This window comes from Nicotiana attenuata, unplaced genomic scaffold (genome assembly GCF_001879085.1).
Source record: "Nicotiana attenuata strain UT unplaced genomic scaffold, NIATTr2, whole genome shotgun sequence".
Taxonomy (NCBI): Eukaryota; Viridiplantae; Streptophyta; class Magnoliopsida; order Solanales; family Solanaceae; genus Nicotiana; species Nicotiana attenuata.
In genome coordinates, this window is record NW_017671671.1 from 167699 (window position 1) to 185931 (window position 18233).

General features: G+C 45.3%; 1 protein-coding gene across 1 annotated transcript in view; it reads right to left on the minus strand.

Moving 5' to 3' along the window:
* Positions 1–1076: 1076 nt before the first annotated feature.
* The window catches only part of LOC109209609, a 29533-nt gene continuing 12376 nt past the window's right edge, over positions 1077–18233 (minus strand). Inside the window, exon 2 of the mRNA XM_019372917.1 lies at positions 1077–1960. Within this exon, the coding sequence (XP_019228462.1) occupies positions 1077–1960 (884 nt within the window). The remainder of the gene's footprint in view (positions 1961–18233) is intronic.

An 18233-nucleotide genomic window follows, 5' to 3' on the forward strand; every position in this document is an offset into this window, starting at 1 on the left:
GTGTCAATCTTTTTGTTCTTTCAATTCATATGTCAAGATCTATTAGATTCTTATATCTTTTTTGAATTTGAAAAAGTATTTCAATAATTTAATATTAAATAGAACATATCATTATATAGGTTCATATTTATTTTTATGTTAAATTATTAAATTCGGTTAACCTAAGTGTACATCAACGTAAAATTATTGTCAGTCGACAAAAAAATACCTATCATGTGCGTTACTAAGAAAATTCTTCCATAAAAATATTTTAATAGCTCATATATTTGTCAATTTTTTAATTTTTTTACTAAACATATATTTACTTATAAAAAATTTAACAAAGTAAGATTGAAATAATATTCACATAACAAAAAAATCAAAATACCCGATAAACCCGAACCAATCCAAACCCGTATAAAACTGAACCAACCCGGTTCATGTACACCCCTACATGATACCCTTGATCAAACTACATGATATATATGTCAATTTTATGATTTACTTTGTATAACAGAAGTAACACATTTTATTTTATTAATTCAAATCATTAATCTGATTGATATATTTAATTCAAGTATGTCACTGTACTTCTTTATATTATGGCAAATCATCTATGTAGTTATTTCATAACTCGATGAACATATGTTTTCCAATAAAAATTATATTTCTTGATGAAGTCGCTTGTGAACTTCAAGAAAAACAAATACCAATCCTAATGCAACAAAACCAGAAAAGGAGAAAATAGTATTAAAGTATTTGGACGAGCTTAAACTCTAATCAACAGAGGTAACAGCTAGTTCGATTTTTCAAATCAAATTTCTTGTGATTTCTTTTCATAGTGAAAATAGAACACTGAAATTAGAATGTAAGAGGGGAATCAAATTAAATGGTTTTTATTTGCAAATGTTATATTATTAGCCTCAAAATCATCTAAAAAGCATAATTATAATTGATTAAGTAAAATAACATTAATACATCTCCAAGATTACATTGAAGAAAAATAAATAGATCAACTTAGCTTCAAAATAATAAACTGGGAAATAAGAAAATAACCACATTGAAATGAAACAATAAAGAAAATATCAATCACATTACTAGAACGATGGTGCAACCCAAGTTGGCGGGCAAATAGGACTTAGTGACAATCCAGGATAAAAAGATTCAATTTTTTCACTTTCAAGATCGTAAGCCCCCATATCTCTTCCGCCCCCTCCTTCCAATATACTATAGATATAAGTCCAATCATCAATAGAACTTGCTCCATTACGGCCCACGAAAATTGATGATTCTCCCAACTTATTAATCTCCTTCAATTCACCTTCAATTACATCTAATTCAAATACTTTAAATTTAAAGGTCTCAGCACCACCATTTGGATCCTTTGAGGCACCTCGGCTAACCAATAATAGTACACCTGATACTTCTACTAGGTAGAACTGAACTAATAGCCATTTAAACATATCATCCTCAAGCTGAAAAAAATCATATGACTCTCCAATTGTTACATCATAAACCCAAACTTGACCAGAGTAATACACAACATAAAATTTACCCTTATAGTATTTGAGACTGGCAACTCCACCCATTACTATAGATCTGTCGATTATCATATTAGTCCAGTTAAGATCTCCAGGTCGCCAAAAAGCCAAACAATCTTTATATCCATAAAAAGAAACCATTAATACATAATCCGATGTAAGAGAAGGACTAGCAGATAACACAGCTTGGTCGATGCATGGATATCCATCATCTGTATTGTCGCAATCAAAAGCCAATAAGGCCTGTTGTGGAGGAAGTTGAATTAGGGTACGAGAAAAAGGATGCAACAAGTTTACCTCTCTAGTGTATGACGCGGTGCAGATCCATCCCTCTGATGGAAAACACTCTCGCCCTCTAGCTTCTGGGAGATATAATATACGTGAGACTTTCCCTTTGGAAAGAGAGTAAAATTCTCGATAATCGTCATCTTNTGCATATGCTTCACGTCAGTTGAAGGTTCATGAGAAGAATTACCCTGTGCACGATCTAGAGTTGGCAGCGATTGTCCATGCTCTCAAGATATGGAGGCATTATTTGTATGGTGTGTCATGTGAGGTTTACACCGACCATCGCAGCTTGCAGCATTTGTTCAAGCAGAGAGATCTTAATTTGAGACAGCGCAGGTGGCTTGAGTTACTAAAGGATTATGACATTACCATACTCTATCATCCAGGTAAGGCGAATGTGGTCGCGGATGCCTAGAGCAGAAAGGCGAAGAGTATGGGTAGCTTGGCGTTCATTCCTGCCGAGATGAGACCATTAGCTTTGGACATCCGGTCTTTAGCTAACAGACTTGTGAGGTTGGACATCTCGGAGCCCAGCCGAGTTGTAGCATGTGTGGTTGCTCAGTCTTCGTTATTGGGGCAGATTAAGGCCCGACAGTTCGATGATCCACATTTGGCGGTCCTCAGAGAGACGGTACTTCAGGGAGGTGCCAAGGAGATCTCTATTGGCGAGGATGGTGTGTTACGGCTACAGGGCCGTGTATGTGTTCCTAATGTTGATGGTTTGAGAGAGAGTATTCTAGAGGAGGCCCACAGTTCGAGGTATTCCATCCATCCGGGTGCCACGAAGATGTACCGTGACTTGAGACAGCACTACTGGTGGCGGAGGATGAAGAAGGACATAGTGGAGTATGTTGCTAGATGTTTGAATTTGCCAGCAGGTCAAATATGAGCACCAGAGGCCAGGTGGCCTACTTCAGTAGATGCCCATTCCGGAATGGAAGTGGGAGCGCATTACCATGGATTTCGTGGTTGGGTTGCCGCGGACTCAGCGGAAGGTTGATTCAGTGTGGGTTATTGTGGATAGGTTTATCAAGTCGGCCCACTTCATTCCGGTGGCGACTACCTATACGGCGGAGAGATATGCTCAGATTTACATTCGGGAGATAGTCAGGTTGCACGGTGTGCCGGTTTCCATCATATCGGACAGAGGGCCTCAGTTCACTTCCCATTTCTGGAGAGCTGTTCAGAGTGAGTTGGGGACTCGCGTAGAGCTCAGTACGGCATTCCATCCTCAGACTGACGGGCAGTCGGAGCGGACTGTTCAGATTTTAGAGGATATGCTTAGAGCATGTGTGATCGACTTTGGAGGGCAGTGGGATCAGTTCTTGCCCTTGGCAGAGTTTGCGTACAATAATAGCTATCAGTCCAGCATAGAGATGGCCCCGTATGAGGCATTGTATGGTCGGCGTTGTCGTTCTCCTATTGGGTGGTTTGAGCCCGGTGAGGCTAAGTTACTTGGCACAGATTTGGTACAGGATGCCTTGGATAAGGTAAAGTTGATTCAGGAGAGGCTCCGCACAGCTCAGTCCAGGCAGAAGAGTTACGCGGACCAAAAGGCACGTGATGTATCATTCACGATTGGCGAGAAGGTTCTCTTGAAAGTCTCGCCAATGAAGGGCATTATGAGGTTTGGGAAGAAGGGCAAGCTAAGCTAAAGGTTTATTGGCCCCTTTGAGGTGTTGAGGCGAGTTGGAGAGGTTGCCTATGAGCTTGCTTTACCTCCCAGTTTATCGGGAGTTCATCCAGTCTTCCATGTATCGATGCTTCGAAAGTATCATGCCGACCATTCTCACGTGTTGGATTTCAGTACCATTCAGTTAGATGAGAGCTTGGGCTACGAGGAGGAGCCAGTTGCCATTGTTGATAGACAGGATCGCCAGTTGAGGTCCAAGAGGATTTCTGCGGTAAGAGTCCAGTGGGGGGGCCAACCGGTCGAGGAAGCGACCTGGGAGTCCGAGGAGGACATGCGGAGCAGATATCCCCACTTATTCAGCAGTCCAGGTACTTTTCTATGTCCGTTCGAGGACGAACGTTTGTTTAAGAGGTGGAGAATGTAACGACCCGACCGGTCGTTTTGCATTTTTGAACCCCGTTCCCTTAAATAAGACTTCCCGCACTTGCTTATGCTAATTTATGACTTGCGGGGATGGGTGGTTCGGAAGTTAGAAGAGTTTTGAGCAAGAATAAGTCTAGTTGCTTCTTTAAGTTTCTTTAAAAAGGCCAAGTTTGACTTCGGTCAACATTTTGGGAAAACGGACCCAGAATCGTGATTTGACAATTTCTGAGGGTCCGTGGGAAAATATGGGACCTGGGCGTATGCCCAGAATCAAATTCCGAGGTCCCTAGCCCGAGTAATGAATTTTTATGTAAAATTGTTAAGTTTCAAAGGTTTAAATAAACTAAGAAATCATTGTTTTCCTAGGTATCGTGTTCGGATCTCGATTCCGAAACTTGGTAAAAGTTCGAAATATCAGTTAAGACTTACCCGTAAAATTTGGTGTCAATCCGAGTAGTTTAAGGGCGTTTTGACCCGTTGGAGGAGAATTAAGAACTTGAAGTTCAATGATTTGATTCATTTGGTTTTGGGGTTGATTTCCCGATTTAGCGTTGTTTTGAGTGTTTCGAGGGTTCGAGTAGGTCCGCCTCGTGATTTCAGACTTGTCGGTATGTTCGGGCGGGGCACGGGAGCCTCGAGCGTCAAACGAGCGGGGCTCGAGTGAAGTTAGAATTTGGAAAATGACTGAAGCTTGCTGCTTCTGTCATAACCGCATCTGCGGTTCTTGGACCGCAGATGTGGTCAATAGTTTGCAGAGCGGAGAAGGGGCAGGCCAGGGGAAACCGCAAAAGCGGCCCAGGGACCGCAGAAGCGATTCCGCCTATGCGGCCCCCAGACCACAGAAGCGGTCGAGCCCCAAATCCCAAAAGCCGCAGAAGCGGCCAAATTCCGCAGAAGCGGAAATACTTCCGCAGATGCGAAAATAACTGGGGTCAGAAGGGTTCATTAATACGAACCCAAACTCATTTCTTCCACATTACTCTCAACACTTAGGCGATTTTGGTGATTCCAAAGAGGAGGTTTCAACATAACATTGCAAGGTAAGTAATCCCCACTCATTTTTAGTTCAAATACATAAACATTAGGTAGATTTAACACTAAAAATTAGGTAAAATCAAGGGATTTGAGCTAGACCTAGGGTTTAATGAAAACTAAGTTTTTATCACATAATTTGCCATGTACTGAACTAGAAATCATATATTTGTGATCCTTAGGTGATAGAGAACAACTTTCTTCGAAAAATCTCGGAGTCCGGGCACGTGGGCCCGGGGTCGGAATTTAGGAAACTTGTGTAAATGGTTAGGAAATTGCTTAAATAGCTAGAATTCAACCTTGTAAGCCTTTATTTACTAGTTCTTACTTCGTTTGATTAGTTTGGGATTGTCCGGCTTCGAATTAAGGACTTGGGCTCGTTCTTGGACATTGGAAGTGCACTTTGGAGCGAGGTGAGTCTCCTTTCTAACCTCGTAAGAGGGAATTGTCCCCATAGGATTATCAATGAGTAATTGTTGTTAAATGCGGGGGCTACGTACGTACTAGGTGACGAGAGTCCGTGCGTAGCTACTATATTGATAATTGTTCGGGTAGTTTAGGACCCACGTCATGTCTAATTGGGAAATATCTCTTATTTTAAATTGCCATTGATCATTTTGATTTGCTAAAAACTTGAGGAAATGAGAGGTGGACGTATGAGTTTGTTGAGCCTTGGTAGGAATTCCCTTGTATGTAATTGAGCCTTATGTGTTTTTCTTGATATTTTCTTGATGATTATGGATCGGGCCGATCGCCTCGGTGATAATAGATGTATCTATGGTTCGTGCCGCTCGACCCTCGGCAGTGCACAATTTATTTTTCTGTCGGAGCGGACCGTCGACCTCGGCATGATTGTGCATGATTTATATGCTTACAGTTAGATATGACGTGATTGCTTGTTTAATATGAAAAAGGGAAAACCGGTAGTTTAATTATGTCAAGAACGTGAATAAGACTCTTCTCTTAAACTTGTGTTATTGGAAATTCTTCATGCTGTATATCTCACTTTATTATTATATTATCTTGACCTTAGTAAGTATCAAGTCGACCTCTCGTCTCTACTTCTTCGAGATTAGACGGGATACTTACTGAGTACATGTGGTTTATGTACTCATACTACGTTTCTGTACTTAAATGTACAGGATTTGAGGCAGCTGGATCTGGACATCATCCTGGTGCGCATCAGTGAGCACGCTTGGGGACTTCTACGGTGAGCTGCTTCTCTTTCATGCCGATCCGCAGCCGAAGAAGTCCTTTCTAGTACTTTTTGTTTCTGTCTATTCTGATTCAGACAGTAGGATAGTGTATTATTCTTTTGTGTATATTCTACTAGTCGCCCGTAGCTTGTGACACCAGGTTCTGGCACACACAGTAGTAGACATTTATTTTGGGGTTGTATCGCTATTTTAGCACTTTATGATCTTTACTGGTCTTATCTTTAAATTCGAAAATCTAGTATAACTGTCTTTGGCTAAAGTAAAATGAGAACTTAATCACATTCCGCATCGGCTGGCCTGTCAACGGTGTTAGGCGCCATCATGACCTATTATGAAAAATGGGTCGTGACTACATGGTATCAGAGCACTAGGTTTACGTAGGTCTCACAAGTTATGGGCAAACCTAATAGAGTCTTGTAGATCGGACGGAGACGTCTGTATTCATCTTCGAGAGGCTATAGGGTGTTAGGAAAGACTACTCTTTATTCATTTTCCATCGTGCAGTGGTCAGTGTACTAAATTTCCTCTTCTATTCTCTCACAGATGGTGAGGACTCGTACCGCCAACGTTCCGGACCCGGGAGGAGCTGCTTCCCCAGTTGCTAGAGGCCGAGGTAGAGGCCGGGGGAGGGCACCGGCCCGTGGTAGGGGATGAAGGCGTCCCAGAGCTATTCCAGTTGCACCACCAGCAGACCCTGCGAGGGATCCCATTATTGAGTAGCAGGGCAAGGCGCCCGCAGCTGTGGCGACTCCGGTGGATTTCATGACTGCGCCGCGATTTCAGGAGGTCATGGGCCGTATGCTTCGGTTCATGGACACTATGACTCAGGCTGGTTTATTTCCAGCAGATCCAGCTACCTCACAGGCAGGAGGGGGAGCACAGACCCGTACCGCACAAGCTCCAGGTCATACAGCCGCAGTTTATCATACTCCGGGTGCACTACCCGCGGAGGGGGTTCAGCCAGTTGCTGTAGTGGCACCCCAGCCCAGGCCAGCTATGGACGGCGATCCGCAGAAGTTGTTAGACAGATGGACCAGGTTGCACCCTCCAGTCTTCGGGGGCGAGCGTCATGAGGATGCCCAGGATTTCATTGACAGGTGCAGGTATAGACTGCACAACATGAGGATATTGGAGTCGCATGGAGTCGACTTCACTACTTTTGAGCTGGAGGGCACGGCCCGTAGTTGGTGGCAGTCTTATTTACTTAGCAGGCTAGCAGGCGCTCCTCCCCTCACTTGGGGTCAGTTCACTCAGTTGTTCCTTGATCGGTACATTCCACCCTCTGAGAGGGAAGAGTTGCGTCATCAGTTTGAGTATCTGGAGCAGGGTCATATGTCAGTGACCGACTACGAGGCGAGGTTCTCTGAGCTGTATCGCCATGCACTCATGATACTCCCCACAGAGGCAGAGAGAGTACGGAGGTTTGTTGCGGGATTACATCCCACTATCCGGTCGGGTATGGCTCGTGAGGTAGAGATGGGCACTGGATATCAGCTAGTACTTGAGATTGCCCGCAGGATTGAGGGTTACCGTTTGAGGGGTAGAGAGCAGATGCAGCAGGATAAGAGGGCCAGATTCTCAGGAGAGTTCAGAGGCGCCCCAGCTAGGGGCAGAGGTCACTTTGGGAGGGGTTAGCCCAGTAGGCCCCCAGTTCCAGCACCACCACCGGCTCGGGGTGCTCCAGCGCGCTCCTATTTCTGCGCCATGCCAGAGAGTTCTTATCGCCCGCCGGCTATTCAGGCTTCTTCTAGTGGGCCTTCTGGTATTCAGGGTCAGCCATCCGGATAGCAGGCCGCCCCACCACGTTGTTTTGAGTGCGGGGATGCAGGCCACATGAGGAGATACTACCCCAGGCTTAGGGGCAAGGCAATATAGCAGGGGCAGCAGCCCATGACTCCAGCACCAGCAGCCCAGCCGCCTAGAGGTGGAGAGTAGACTGGTAGAGGCCGTTCCAGGGGTAGAGGCCAGACGGGGAGAGGTCAGCCAGCTACTACTCAGTCAGTTGGGGGCCAGACAGCCGGTGCTCCAGCTAGATTCTACGCTCTTCCAGCCAGGCCAGATGCATTGGCCTCAGATGCCGTCATCACAGGTATTATTTCCGTCAGCGGTAGAGATGCATCAGTGTTATTTGATCCAGGGTCTACTTATTCATATGTATCATCTCTGTTTGCTCGTTTCCTGGCTATTTCTCCGGAGCCTTTGGGTGTTCCTGTTCATGTTTCCACTCCTGTGGGTGATTCTGTGGTTGTGAACCGGATTTACCGATCTTGTGTGGTTACTTTCTATGGTCTTGAGACTAGAGCAGATCTTCTGTTGCTCGATACCGAGATTGGAGTGGAAGGGTTCCACAGTTGATACGCCTAGCAGGGTCATTTCCTTCCTGAAGGCTCAGCGCATGGTTGAGAAGGGGTGTTTGGCCTACTTAGCTTATGTTCGAGACACCGTCGCAGATTCCCCGACGATTGATTCAGTGCCAGTAGTTCGAGAGTTCGCCGATGTTTTTCCTTTCGATCTTCCAGGCATGCCACCAGATCGTGATATTGATTTTTGTATTGATTTGGCTCCAGGCACTCAGCCTATATCTATCCCGCCGTACCGTATGGCTCCTAAGGAGCTGAAGGAGCTGAAGGAGCAGTTAGAGGAGTTGTTAGCTAAAGGGTTTGTTAGGCCCAGTGTATCGCCTTGGGGTGCACCACTGCTATTTGTGAAGAAGAAGGATGGGACTATGCGGATGTGCATTGATTACCGCCAGTTGAACAAAGTCACCATCAAAAACAAGTATCCATTGCCCCGTATTGATGATTTGTTTGACCAGCTGCAGGGTGCTAGGGTGTTCTCTAAGATCGACCTGAGGTCAGGGTATCATCAGTTGAAGATTCGAGATTCAGATGTTCCGAAGACCGCATTCAGGACTAGATATGGCCACTATGAGTTTCTGGTGATGTCCTTTGGCTTGACTAATGCTCCAGCGGCATTTATGGATCTGATGAAAATGGTGTCCAGGCCATATATTGATTCTTTCGTCATCGTCTTCATTGACGACATCCTGTATATACTCGACGTAGCCGTGGGGGAGCGACGAGCAGCTATTTAGAGAGTAGTGCTTCGACGTACCGTTGCGAGACGCAAACGTACTTTATGCTAAGTTCTCTAAGTGTGAGTTTTGGCTGGAGTCAGTGGCATTCTTGGGGCATATAGTGTCAGGGGAGGGTATTAAGGTGGATCCCAAGAGATTGAGGCAGTTCAGAGTTGGCCACGTGCTACTTCAGTGACCGAGATCAGGTAGTTTTCGTTGGGGGTTAGCNCCTTATTTCAGTGCTATGCCGGAGAGTTATTACCGCCCGCCGGCTACTCAGGCTTCTTCTAGTGGGCCTTCTGGTATTCAGGGTCAGCCATCCGGATAGCAGGCCGCTGCACCACGTTGTTTTGAGTGCGGGTACGCAGGCCACATGAGGAGATACTGCCCCAGGCTTAGTGGCAAGGCAGTATAGCAGGGGCAACAGCCTATGACTCCAGCACCAGCGGTCCAGCCGCCTAGAGGTGGAGAGCAGACTGGTAGAGGTCGTTCCAGGGGTAGAGGCCAGACAGGGAGAGGTCAGCGAGCTACTACTCAGTCAGTTGGGGGCCAGACAGCCGGTGCTCCAGCTAGATTTGACGCTCTTCCAGCCAGGCCAGATGCATTGGCCTCAGATGCCGTCATCACAGGTATTATTTCCGTCAGTGGTAGAAATACATCGGTGTTATTTTATCCAAGGTCTACTTATTCATATGTATCATATCTGTTTGCTCGTTTCCTGGCTATTTCTCCGGAGCCTTTGGGTGTTCCTGTTCATGTGTCCACTCCTATGGGTGATTCTGTGGTTGTGAACCGGATTTGCCGGTCTTGTGTGGTTACTTTCTGTGGTCTTGAGACTAGAGCAGATCTTTTGTTGCTCGATATGATCGATTTTGAGGTTATCCTGGGCATGGATTGGTTATCCCCACATCACGTCGTTCTAGATTGCCATGCCAAGACTACTTCTCTAGGGATGCCAGTGATGCCGAGATTAGAGTGGAAGGGTTCCACAGTTGATACGCCTAGCAGGGTCATTTCCTTCCTGAAGGATCAGCGCATGTTTGAGAAGGGGTGTTTGGCCTACTTAGCTTATGTTCGAGACACCATCGCAGATTCCCCGACGATTGATTCAGTGCCAGTAGTCCGAGAGTTTGCTGATGTTTTTCCTTCCAATCTTCCAGGCATGCCACCAGATCGTGATATTGATTTCTGTATTGATTTGGCTCCAGGCACTCAGCCTATATCTATCCCGCCGTACCGTATAGCTCCTAAGGAGCTGAAGGAGCAGTTGGAGGAGTTGTTAGCTAAAGGGTTTGTTAGGTCCAGTGTATCGCCTTGGGGTGCACCAGTGCTATTTGTGAAGAAGAAGGATGGGACTATGCGGATGTGCATTGATTACCGCTAGTTAAACAAAGTCACCATAAAAAACAAGTATCCATTACCCCGTATTGATGATTTGTTTGACCAGTTGCAGGGTGCTAGGGTGTTCTCTAAGATCGACCTGAGGTCACGGTATCATCAGTTGAAGATTCGGGATTCAGATGTTCCGAAGACCGCATTCAGGACTAGATATGGCCGCTATGAGTTTCTGGTGATGTCCTTTGGCTTGACTAATGCTCCAGCAGCATTTATGGATCTGATGAACAGGGTGTTCAGGCCTCATCCTGATATACTCGCGTAGCCTGGGGGAGCACGAGCAGCATTTGAGAGTAGTGCTTCAGACCTTGCGAGAGCAGCAGCTTTATGCTAAGTTCTCTAAGTGTGAGTTTTGGCTGGAGTCAGTAGCATTCTTGGGGCATGTAGTGTCAGGGGAGGGTATTAAGGTGGATCCCAAGAAGATTGAGGCAGTTCAGAGTTGGCCACGTCCTACTTCAGTGACCGAGATCAGGAGTTTCTTGGGGTTAGCAGGTTATTACCGGCGATTTGTGCAGGGCTTTTCATCTATTGCATCACCCCTGACCAGATTGACCCAAAAGGGTGCCCCGTTCTGTTGGTCCGATGATTGTGAGGAGAGCTTCCAGAAGCTCAAGACGGCTTTGACTACGGCACCAGTTCTTGTATTGCCTTCCGGTTCAGGGATGTATACAGTGTATTGTGACGCTTCTCGCATTGGCTTGGGATGTGTATTGATGCAGGAGGGGCGAGTTATTGCATATGCTTCACGTCAGCTGAAGGTTCATGAGAAGAATTACCCTGTGCACGATCTAGAGTTGGCGGCGATTGTTCATGCTCTTAAGATATGGAGGCATTATTTATATGGAGTGTCATGTGAGGTTTATACAGACCATCGCAGCTTGCAGCATTTGTTCAAGCAGAGGGATCTTAATTTGAGGCAGCGCAGGTGGCTTGAGTTACTAAAGGATTATGACATTACCATTCTTTATCATCCAGGTAAGGCCAATGTGGTCACGGATGCCTTGAGCAAAAAGGCGGAGAGTATGGGTAGCTTGGCGTTCATTCCTACCGAGATGAGACCATTAGCTTTGGACATCCGGTCTTTAGCTAACAGACTTGTGAGGTTGGACATTTCGGAGCCCAGCCGAGTTCTAGCATGTGTGGTTGCTCAGTCTTCGTTATTGGGGCAGATTAAGGCCCGACAGTTCGATGATCCATATTTGGCGGTCCTCAGAGAGACGGTACTTCAGGGAGGTGCCAAGGAGATTTCTATTGGCGAGGATGGTGTGTTACGGCTACAGGGCCGTGTATGTGTTCCTAATGTTGATGGTTTGAGAGAGAGGATTCTAGAGGAGGCCCACAGTTCGAGGTATTCCATCCATCCGGGTGCCACGAAGATGTATCGTGACTTGAGACAGCACTACTGGTGGCGGAGGATGAAGAAGGACATAGTGGAGTATGTTGCTAGATGTTTGAATTGCCAGCAGGTCAAATATGAGCACCAGAGGCCAGGTGGCCTACTTCAGTAGATGCCCATTCCGGAATGGAAGTGGGAGCGCATTACCATGGATTTCGTGGTTGGGTTGCCGCGGACTCAGCGGAAGGTTGATTCAGTGTGGGTTATTGTGGATAGGTTGACCAAGTCGGCCCACTTCATTCCGGTGGCGACTACTTATACGGCGGAGAGATATGCTCAGATTTACATTCGGGAGATAGTCAGGTTGCACGGTGTGCCGGTTTCCATCATATCGGACAGAGGCCCTCAGTTCACTTCCCATTTCTGGAGAGCTGTTCAGAGTGAGTTGGGGACCCGCGTAGAGCTCAGCACGGCATTCCATCCTCAGACCGACGGGCAGTCGGAGCGGACTGTTCAGATTTTAGAGGATATGCTTAGAGCATGTGTGATCGACTTTGGAGGGCAGTGGGATCAGTTCTTGCCCTTGGCGGAGTTTGCATACAATAATAGCTATCAGTCCAGCATAGAGATGGCCCCGTATGAGGCATTGTATGGTCGGCGTTGTCGTTCTCCTATTGGGTGGTTTGAGCCCGGTGAGGCTAAGTTACTTGGCACAGATTTGGTACAGGATGCCTTGGATAAGGTAAAGTTGATTCAGGAGAGGCTCCGCACAGCTCAGTCCAGGCAGAAGAGTTACGCGGATCAGAAGGCACGTGATGTATCATTCACGATTGGCGAGAAGGTTCTCTTGAAAGTCTCGCCAATGAAGGGCATTATGAGGTTTGGGAAGAAGGGCAAGCTAAGCCCAAGGTTTATTGGCCCCTTTGAGGTGTTGAGGCGAGTTGGAGAGGTTGCCTATGAGCTTGCTTTACCTCCCAGTTTATCAGGAGTTCATCCAGTCTTCCATGTATCGATGCTTCAGAAGTATCATGCCGACCATTCACATGTGTTAGATTTCAGTACCATTCAGTTAGATGAGAGCTTGGGCTACGAGGAGGAGCCAGTTGCCATTGTTGATAGACATGATTGCCAGTTGAGGTCCAAGAGGATTTCTGCGGTAAGAGTCCAGTGGAGGGGCCAACAGGTCGAGGAGGCGACCTGGGAGTCCGAGGAGGACATGCGGAGCAGATATCCCCACTTATTCAGCTGTCCAGGTAATTTTCTATGTCCGTTCGAGGACGAACGTTTGTTTTAGAGGTGGAGAATATAACGACCCGACCGGTCGTTTTGCGTTTGTGAACCCCGTTCCCTTAAATAAGACTTCCCGCACTTGCTTTAGCTAATTTATGACTTGCGGGGACGGGTGGTTCGGAAGTTAGAAGAGTTTTGAGCAAGAATAAGTCTAGTTGCTTCTTTAAGTTTCTTTAAAAAGGCCAAGTTTGACTTAGGTCAACATTTTGGGGAAACGGACCCGGAATTGTGATTTGACAATTTCTGAGGGTTCGTGGGAAAATATGGGACCTACGCGTATGCCCGAAATCGAATTCCGAGGTCCCTAGCCCGAGTAATGAATTTTTATGTGAAATTGTTAAGTTAAAGTTTCAAAGGTTTAAATAAACTAAGAAATCATTGTTTTCCTAGGTATCGGGTGCGGATTTTGATTCCGAAACTTGGTACAAGTCCGACATATCAGTTAAGACTTACCCGTAAAATTTGGTGTCAATCCGAGTAGTTTAAGGGCGTTTTGACCCGTTGGAGGAGAATTAAGAACTTGAAGTTCAACGATTTGATTCATTTGGTTTTGGAGTTGATTCCTCGATTTAGCGTTGTTTTGAGTGTTTCGAGGGTTCGAGTAGGTCCGCCTCGTGATTTCAGACTTGTCGGTATGTTCGGGCGGGGCACGGGAGCCCCGATCGTCAAACGAGCGAGGCTCGAGTGAAGTTAGAATTTGGAAAATGACTGAAGCTTGTTGCTTCTGTCATAAGGACCGCAGATGCGGTCATTAGATCGCAGAAGCGGAGAAGGGGCAGGCCAGGGGAAACCGCAAAAGCGGCCCAGGGACCGCAGAAGGGGTTCCGCCTATGCGGCCCCCGGACCGCAGAAGCGGTCGAGCCCCAAATCCCAAAAGCCGCAGAAGCGGCCAAATTCCGCAGAAGCGGATTCCGCAGAAGCGGAAATACTTCCGCAAATGCGAAAATAACTGGGGGCAGAAGGGTTCATTTAATACGAACTCAAACTCATTTCTCTCATTTTTCACTCTACACTTAGGCGATTTGGGTTCTTCCAAGAGAGGATTTCCACATAACTTGGTAAGGTAAGTAATTTCCCTTCATCCTTAGCTTAAATACATGTATATTAGGTAGATTAAACACCAAAAATTTAGTAAAAAATCAAGAATTTGAGCTAGACCTAGGGTTTCAATAAAACTAAGAATTTATCATAAAAATTTGCCATGTAATGAACTAGAAATCATATATTTGTGATCCTTAGGTGATAGAGAACAACTTTCTTCGAAAAATCTTGGAATCCGGGCACGTGGGCCCGGGGTCGAAATTTAGGAAACTTGTGTTAATGGTTAGAAAATTGCCTAAATAGTTAGAGTTCGACCTTGTGAGCCTTTATTTACTAGTTCTTACTTCATTTGATTAGTTTGGGATTGTTCGGCTTCGAATTAAGGACTTGGGCTCGTTCTTGGACATTGGAAGTGCACTTTGGAGTGAGGTGAGTCTCCTTTCTAACCTTGTAAGAGGGAATTGTCCCCATAGGATTATAAATGAGTAATTGTTGTTAAATGCGGGGGCTACGTACGTACTAGGTGACGAGAGTCCGTGCGTAGCTACTATAATGATAATTGTTCGGGTAGTTTAGGACCCACGTCATGTGTAATTGGGGAATATTTCTTGTTTTAAATTGCCAATACGATCATTTATGATTTGCTAGAGACTTGAGGAAATGAAAAGTGAACTTATGAGTTTGTTGAGCCTTGGTAGGAATTCCCTTGTATGTAATTGAGCCTTATGTGCTTTCCTGATATTTTCTTGATGATTATGGACCGGGCCGATCGCCTCGGTGAGAATAGATGCATCTATGGTTCGTGCCGCTCGACCCTCGGCAGTGCACAATTTACTTTCTGTTGGAGCGGGCCGTCGACCTCGGCATGATTGTGCATGATTTATATGCATACATTTAGATATGACATGATCACTTGTTTAATATGAAAAGGGGAAAACTGGTAGTTTAGTTATGTCAAGAACATGAATATGACTCTTCTCTTAGACTTGTGTTATTAGAAATTTTTCATGTTGTATATCTCACTTTATTATTATATTATCTTGACCTTAGTAAGTATCAAGTCGACCTCTCGTCTCTACTTCTTCGAGATTAGACGGGATACTTATGGAGTACATGTGGTTTATGTACTCATACTACGTTTCTGTACTTAAATGTACAGGATTTGAGGCAGGTGGATCTGGACATCATCCTGGTGCGCATCAGTGAGCACGCTTGGGGACTTCTACGGTGAGCTGCTTCTCTTTCATGCCGATCCGCAGCCAAGAAGTCCTTCCTTGTACTTTTTGTTTCTTTCTATCCTAATTCAGACAGTAGGATAGCGTATTATTCTTTTGTGTATATTCTACTAGTCGCCCGTAGCTTGTGACACCAGGTTCTGGCACACACAGTAGTAGACATTTATTTTGGGGTTGTATCGCTATTTTAGCACTTTATGATCTTTACTGGTCTTATCTTTAAATTCGAAAATCTAGTATAACTGTCTTTGGCTAAAGTAAAATGAGAACTTAATCACATTCCGCATCGGCTGGCCTGACAACGGTGTTAGGCGCCATCATGACCTATTATGGAAAATCGGTCGTGACAAGTTCGCCCTCCGTGAACTATCGTGACGGCACCTAGTCTCTACGACTAGGTAAGCCTAACAAATTGCAAAAAAAAGAAAACAGAATAAAACTAGTCAAAAGCTGCGGAATAACATAATGAAACATTTAAGATGCCGCTCGGCATATACAATACAAACTCTCAAACTGAAACTACATTTCCCAAAACCCAGAATCTCATGTAATCACAAGCTATGGAATAACTACAAAGTGTCCTAACTCCATAGTGTGTAAACAAAAGAAGAAATCCAGAAGCGCTATAACAAAAAGAGAGAGTAGATAGGGACTCCTCGGTCTGCGGACGTGGGCGATATACATCAAAGTCTCTAGAGATCGCCTCGCCTCGCTAACGATATGGCTGAGTCGATGTACCTGGATCTGCACACGAAAAACATATGCAGGAAAGGGCATGAGTACACCATAGCGGTACCTAGTAAGTGCCAAGCCTAACCTCGATCGGGTAGTGACGAGGAAGGTCAGGGCCCTACCGGTTATAAAAATATATAGCAAGGTAAGACAGTGTAAGGTGCAACAGTATAATCAAAACATATCAGAAAATGAGAAGAAATCAGAGACAAATATACACTCAGTACACAGAAACATCGATAGGGGATCTCCCGGGATCCCGTCCCGTAGTCCCAAACGTAAATACTCGGGGATCTCTCAGTATCCTCAATATGTGTGCTAGGGTTCTCTTGGTATCCCGAGGATTTCTTGGTATCCTCAATATATGTGCTGGGGATCTCGTGGTATCCTCAATATATGTGCTGGGGATCTCTTGGTATCCCGCACTACAGTCAAAATCAATATATACGCAGAGGATCTCCCGGGATACTCATCCGTAGTCCCAAAATAAAAAGACAACCATATCAAGGAAAGGATCCACAATTTCATTCAAGAACGAAACAGTTTGAAGTAACACAGTATAATGATGAGGATACGAACAATTACAACAGAGGAAATATCACAGAAAGAATACTGCTCAACACAGAGATAGCAACCGGGGGTCTACCAGGATATCGTCCTGTAGCCCCAAATGTAAATATCTAGTGGATCTCCCGGGTGTCGTCTCGTAGTCCAACTCATAGTGCGCGGGGATCTACCGGAAATCCCGATCCGTAGTCCCAAATATAAATACCAGTACTGGGGGAATCTATCGGGTGCAGTCCCGTAGTTCCATATAACTGTGCAGGGGGATCTATCGGAATATCAATCCGTAGTCCCAAATAAACAGGCAAGGGGGATCTACCGGGAAGTCGGCCGCAGTCCCAAAGTAAACACACAGTAACAACACGAAGAATATTCAATTCAATCCAATTTCATACCAAGGTAAACAGGTATTTATAACCTAGCATGCTGCATAGAATTCAGATAAAACAGTTTGAGCAAGTAAAACAATTGAATCATTTAGACATGCTTTCCTAAGCTAACAGTAGGCTTAAATTTCAAGTAGTATAAACAGGGGAAAAATGCACAATTTTAGTTATTTAATGAAAACCAGATTTTCAACAATTAGCACATGTACGCACTCGTCACCTCACGTACAAGGCATTTCATATATCAACAATACCAAATCCTAAGGGGGAATGTCCCCCCCCCCCCTCCACAAGGTTAGATAAGCCACTTACCTCGAATTAGCTCAATCAAGTCTATACCACGTTCTTGCCACGAGTATCCGACTCCAAATGGCCCAAATCTATTCAAAGTGATTGCATAATATAAATAACACTTCAAGTAACTAATTTAACTAATTAATTCTAAGCTAATACGCCAAAATAGGAAAAATGACCAAAATGCCCCCCTCCCCCCTCCCCCTCCCCTCCCCGGCCCACGTCTCGGGATCGGGTAAAATTTACAAATTCAGAATCCTCATACTCTCGCGAGTTTATTCATACCAAAATTATTCCAATCCGACATCAAAATCTAGATCAAAACCCCAAAATTAGGCCTAAGAACTTTTCTCCACTTTTCCTCAATTTTTTATCCCAAATCCGAAATTAAATGATAAAAGTAAGATTTGATTATAGGAATACAACTAGAAAGGGATTAGGAACCGTTACCCACTGATTTCCTCATCAAAATCCTCCCAAAATCGCCCTCAACCGAGCTCCAAATCTTTTTTTCCAAGTTTTGATTTCAAACCCTTGAAATTTCCTATTTCTACCCAGCTATTCCCGCATCTGCGATCCACTGACCGCACCTAGGGAAAAGGCATCGCAGGTGCGTAAATTACTTAACTGGCTGGGTCCGCATCTGCGATCTTTTAGCCGCATCTGCGGTCCCGCATTTGCGGTCACCCAGCCGCACCTGCGGTTTCCTGGGGCCTAGCCAATTCCGCTTCTGCGTCCCTAACCCGCTTCTGCGGTGCCGCACCTGCGGCC